Source organism: Rhincodon typus, chromosome 3 (genome assembly GCF_021869965.1).
Source record: "Rhincodon typus isolate 14 chromosome 3, sRhiTyp1.1, whole genome shotgun sequence".
Classification (NCBI taxonomy): Eukaryota; Metazoa; Chordata; class Chondrichthyes; order Orectolobiformes; family Rhincodontidae; genus Rhincodon; species Rhincodon typus.
This window is the reverse complement of record NC_063334.1, coordinates 121,619,780-121,625,779: the sequence shown is the minus strand read 5'-3', so window position 1 is coordinate 121,625,779 and position 6,000 is coordinate 121,619,780. Positions and strand designations below refer to the sequence as shown.

General features: G+C 46.8%; 1 protein-coding gene across 1 annotated transcript in view; it reads left to right on the top strand.

The window, feature by feature from the left end:
- fam193a (family with sequence similarity 193 member A) overlaps positions 1–6,000 on the top strand; it is a 177,362-nt gene that overhangs the window by 96,373 nt on the left and 74,989 nt on the right. Inside the window, exon 2 of the mRNA XM_048594125.1 lies at positions 4,973–5,038. Within this exon, the coding sequence (XP_048450082.1) occupies positions 4,973–5,038 (66 nt within the window). The remainder of the gene's footprint in view (positions 1–4,972; positions 5,039–6,000) is intronic.

Genomic DNA, 6,000 nt, shown 5'->3' with positions numbered 1-6,000 from the left:
GTGTGGAGCGGACAAGGGAGTCACGGAGAGAGTTGTCCCTCCGGAAAGCAGATAAAGGTGGGGAGGGAAAGATGTCTTTGGTGGTGGGGTCGGATTGCAGATGGCGGAAGTGTCGGAGGATGATGCGTTGGATCCGGAGGTTGGTGGGGTGGTACGTGAGGACGAGGGGGATTCTTTTTTGGTTTTTATTGCGTGGACGGGGTGTGAGGGATGAGGTGCGGGAGATGTGGGAGACACGGTTGAGGGCGTTCTCGACCACCGAGGAGGGGAAGTTACGGTCCTTGAAAAACGAGGACAACTGAGATGTACGGGAGTGGAATGCCTCATCCTGGGAGCAGATGCGGCGGAGGCGAAGGAATTGGGAATAGGGGATAGCATTTTTGCAGGAAGGTGGGTGGGAGGAGGAGTATTCTAGGTAGCTGTGGGAGTCGGTGGGCTTGAAATGAATATCGGTTTCTAGGTGGTTGCCCGATATGGAGACAGAGAGGTCCAGGAAGGGGAGAGAGGTGTTAGAGATGGTCCAGGTAAACTTAAGGTTGGGGTGGAAGGTGTTAGTGAAGTGTATGAACTGTTCGAGCTCCTCGTGGGAGCACGAGGCGGCGCCGATACAGTCATCAATGTAACGGAGGAAGAGGTGGGGTTTAGGGCCGGTGTAGGTACGGAAGAGGGATTGTTCCACGTAACCTACAAAGAGGCAGGCGTAGCTTGGGCCCATGCGGGTACCCATGGCTACCCCCTTTGTCTGTAGGAAGTGGGAGGAATTGAAAGAGAAGTTGTTGAGTGTGAGGACGAGTTCGGCTAAGCGGATGAGGGTGTCAGTGGAGGGGGACTGGTCGGGCCTGCGGGACAGGAAGAAGCGGAGGGCCTTAAGGCCATCTGCATGGGGAATGCAGGTGTAGAGGGACTGGACGTCCATGGTAAAGATGAGGTGTTGGGGACCGGGGAATTGGAAGTTCTGGAGGAGGTGGAGGGCGTGGGTGGTGTCACGGACATAGGTAGGGAGTTCCTGGACCAAGGGGGAGAAAATGGAGTCGAGATAGTTGGAGATCAGTTCGGTGGGGCAGGAGCAGGCGGAGACAATGGGTCGACCAGGGCATTCAGGTTTGTGGATTTTGGGAAGGAGATAGAAGCGGGCAGTGCGAGGTTGGGGAACGATGAGGTTGGAGGCCGTGGGTGGGAGGTCACCTGAGGTGATGAGGTTGTGGATGGTTTGCGAGATGATGGTTTGGTGCTCAGGGGTGGGGTCATGATCAAGGGGGCGGTAGGAGGAGGTGTCGGAGAGTTGGCGTCCGGCCTCGGCGATGTAGAGGTCAGTGCGCCATACTACAACTGCACCTCCCTTGTCCGCGGGTTTTATGGTGAGGTTGGGATTGGAGCGGAGGGAGCGGAGGGCTGCACGTTCTGCGGGGGAGAGGTTGGAGTGGGTGAGAGGGGTGGAGAGGTTGAGGCGATTGTTGTCTCGACGGCAGTTGGAGATGAAGAGGTCGAGGGAGGGTAGGAGGCCTTGGGGTGGTGTCCAGGAGGAGGGGGTGTGTTGGAAGCGGGAGAAGGGGTCAGTAGAGGGAGGGTTAGGTTCACGGTTAAAGAAGTAAGCGTGGAGGCGGAGGCGGCGGAAAAACTGCTCTATGTCCAAGCGTGAGCGGTATTCGTTGATGTGTGGGTGGAGGGGGACAAAGGTGAGCCCTTTACTGAGGACTGACCGTTCGTCCTCAGTAAGGGGTAGGTCTGGGGGGATGGTGAAGACTCGGCAGGGCTGGGTACTGCTGTCTCCTCTGGAGCTGCTGGCTGTGGAGGTGGTGGGCGGAGCTGTGTCGGCGTCGGCTGTGGGCGGAGCTGTGTCGGCGTCGACTGTGGGCGGAGCGTCGGCGGCGGTGGGCGGAGTTGTGCCGGTGTCGGCGGTGTGCGGAGTTGCGCCGGCGGTGGGTGGAGTTGTATCCGCGTCGGTGATGGGCGGACCGGCGTTGGAGGTAGGAGGAGCGGGGTAGGCGGCGGCAGTCGCGGTGAGGGTGGTCGCGACTTCAGTGTCGGTGGCAACGGCAGCGATGGTGCTTGCTGTCCCGGAAGTGGGGAACCCGGCGGTGGCGGATGTGACGTCATCTGTGGGTTCTCCGATAGTGGCCTCATGGCCAATGGCGGCGGACCCATTGTGGGGAAGGTCCTGGGTACGGCTGGGGATTTGGGGGGTGGAGGAAGCCCGTTTTGGGTCGTAGGCACCAGTAAGTTTACTGTACTTGCGGTTTTTAGTGTCCAATAAAGCTGAGTAGAATTGGGAGTTCAGGTTGTGGATCCTACGTAGAATAAGAAACAGGAGAGGTCCTTTGCAGGTCTGGGAGAGGGAGGCTCTGAGCTGGGGTAGGCTTGATTGTAGTGCCTGGAGATGCCGGCGCATTGCTGCAAGTGTGTGTTTCAGGAGTCGCGGGGGAAACGCTTCTGAAGGATCTCAACCCCATGAGTGTAGATATTATCACGGTTGGGGCCAAATTGGGAAGGCTTGAATGTGGATTGTAGTCCATTGGGGATGATCTGGTTCCGTAGGCAGGTGCTATTTTACATGTGTTCTTAGTCATGCCCTGTATAACTGAAGCATAACATCCTTCCTTTTAAGTTCAGCTTCTCTCCATAAAGAAAAGTACCCCATTGATTACATGCTGATCTGCGTATTAATGTTTTGTGATTCATGCACCAGAACACCTAAATCCCTCTGCACTTTGGATCATTATCCATTTAAGTAACACTTTGCATTACTTTCTCTTCCTGAGATAACACTCGTGCCTTTTTATAAGTGAGATCTCAGTTATAACCACAACATGATTGTCAGATTCGTTAAAGCATAGGAGCAGAAGTATACCATTTGGCCCATTGGATGTGTTTTGCCAAGCCAGCCATTCAGTTGCATAATAATCTGAGGTGAAGTAGAGGCCTTACAGTTGTTCCTTACAAACAGTTGGAAGCTTCAGTGGACGTGAACAAGAGAGTTCAACTGTTTCCATTCAGAGGCCTCAATATAGTCCATTGTCTAGGAGTGGAGGTACACTTTTATAAATGATTTGTTTTGATATTGTAATTTTTAAAAAAGATCTATGAATTGATGTAAAGAAATGGGTAACATTCCAAAGAAAAGTCAAGTGCTTGGATCCTGTAATAAACTGCTTGATTTGTATTATTCACTGCTAAGTATAGGTACTTATCCATCCAGGCAAGGAATTATTTTTCAAAACTGAAGTACTGTAACAGATTTCACAAAAGAACGGCACAGGTCGTACAAGAGCTGGTCATACAGAACTGTGTGCTGTCTCTTTAAGATGACCAAATATGAGAGGTGACACAGTTCAGTGCTTGTTTATCTGAAGGAATGAAATTGAGAGTTAATGTGATGGCAGTTCCCCAAAAAATGCAAACCTTGCAATATATACAAAGACTACGTTACTAGGGAATTGGCTAAACTGTTTCCAAACAGATGCACCTCTTCCTCTGTGCCCAATAAAAGCTGTGCTATTATTTGCTTAGCTTCAACAAGCCCAGGCTATCTTGGTTGCTGAACCTTTAGTAAAAGGTTTCCAAATGGAAATTTTAATTGATATTACCTAGTTCATTCCCCCAATCCCTTTCCCGGTCAACTCCTACTGACATGTCTGTTTCACAGTAAGACTGGTCCTTCTCATTTACATTGTATTAAATATTAAGGACTGTTTGCAATGTGTCTGTACTCAGTTTAAAATACATGTACGCTTCAGTGGAAGATCACTAATTATTTAAAATAGAGGGCACTGTGCGAAGTAGCATTGTTGTCATGGGGCTTGCTTAGACAAATGGTAGGGGGAGAATTGTAATTTGGTGTTTTGGCAATATGTTTATTTAAATATTCGTAACTATCTTGCATCCTTTTATTGTCCGGGCACCAAGTAGTCGTCAACAGTGTTAACACACCTGGAGCTCCTTCCTCCAAGGACAAAATTTGTAATTGCATTACCAGCTGAGTGTTAGTGCTGTGTCTCAGGTCGTGTACTGTAGTCAGTCATTTCATCTGCAGGTGCTCTGTTTGAAACAAGCCTGGGAGACTCGGGTAGGATTTCCAATTTTAAGGCTGCAAAGAATCCTTTAGGCATTCTTGAACAATAGTGGCTTGCAGAAAATTTAAGACTGAAATGGACTATTGACCAGAATGCCTGCATGAATGTCCTGGTGTCTAATTGAAAAGTGCGCTGCTGTCTTTTCAAATTAGATAGGTTGGTCCTGAGGGTCTACTGTTTCCAATGCAGTTCTGTTGGAGTGGTGGAGTCAGAGGCATTGAAGGTAGTATTGTCTAAAGTCCAAGTTCCAGATAGGTGAGGTGGTGTTGGATTATCACTAATTAGTCAGAACAATGCCAGGGACAAACAATAGCAAAGAGGAGATCACTTTTCTCCTTTTGGAAAGTAATTCCTATTGAGCGGAGAGACTGAGATAACAATCTAATATGTATATAAAATTTTTTGAGGGAATTTGCATGTGAATTGGGAAATCTGGATTTGGTGACAAGGTGCTATCAATTTAAAATTTATTGTAATGTTCAGAGTTTATGGGAAATTTATTTCTGTAGGGAGTGGTTAAGATAGATTCTGTTGCTAGATTATAGATCAATATTTGGAGCAGATGAGCATGCAGGGTTTTGGGGAGAACAGTGGAGCAGTGGCATTAAATTTGAGTGCTCTGGTTAGTACTGAAAATCACTTTTTAAAACAAGATTACTCACTGTATGCAGTCGCCTAATCTGGTCAGATTTCAGAAATGAAAAAAACTGCTGCCAATGTAGCAGGTTATGGTATTCACCATGAGAGAAAAATATAGTCAACTGATGAAAGGTCATTGACTCTGAGTGCTTCCGGCATTTTCGGTTTTTATTTCTGGTTTCCAGCTTGCAAAGTACTTTTTATTTTTGGTTAGTTTTATCATGTTTAATTATATTAATGTTTATCAATATTTTGTTTTGCAGGTTTCTATAAATGGCGCACAGCTGTCAGATGGAACTGTGGGATCAGAGTTCGCAGAGGTCCCTCAGGTAGGATTATTTGCATATTTCATCTTTTGCCTATTTAAATTCTACAACTGTTCATTGAAACAATTGAGAATCCCAGTTCTTTTTAAATTCTAAGAGTCAGGGTAGCAAAACATCATTTCATTGTTCGCCTTTTGAGGTTCTGATGCTTTTTAAACATCAGGCATTTGTGTTATTAACTGAGTAGTGTGTGTTAAGTAATCCAGATAGTATATAGCTAGAGGATATGAATGGGATTCAAACTGGTAAATTTTGGATTACCAGTCCAATATCATGCACAGCTGACTTTATGACTGAAGGTCACTAACTCTCCCAAGAATTTGATTGCCAAGAGATGAGCGGAGTTGTCATGTGACCAGCAGTGCTGGGATTGAGAGCCATTCATCTGAAGAACTCCTTTGCTATTCCTGGGTTTCAGAACCATTTGAAACCTAAGAATGAAGATATCTAATTGTGAACTTTATTTACTGTTTATTGCCCTTTATACACAGTCTTTACAATAGACTTATTACAGAATAGACTTAATTTAAAATTGAAGTCTCCTAAAGGGAAAGCCATCAACTTCTCAGGTGCAAATACGAACAAGCGTAGGATTTTTAATAGTGCATGAATAGGATGTGGATGTCATTGGTGATGTCATTGGTTATGTCAGCATTTATTGCCCATCCCTAATTACCCTGGAAAAGCTGAATTGTCATGTTGAACTACTGCAGTCTTTGGGAGGTAGAGGCACTCTCTCAATGCTGTTAGGAATTTCCAGAAGTTCCAAGATGCTGGTCCAGTGACAGTGAAGGAACAGTGATATAATTTCAAGTTGGCGTGGTTTCTGACTTGGAGAATTTTTGTGTGGTGGTGTTTCCATGAACCTACTGCCCTTCTTCTCGGTAATAGAGGTCATGGGTTTAGGAGGCGCTGTCAGAGGAGTCTTGGTGAGTGCTCATGTGTACTTTGAAGGTGGTACTCAC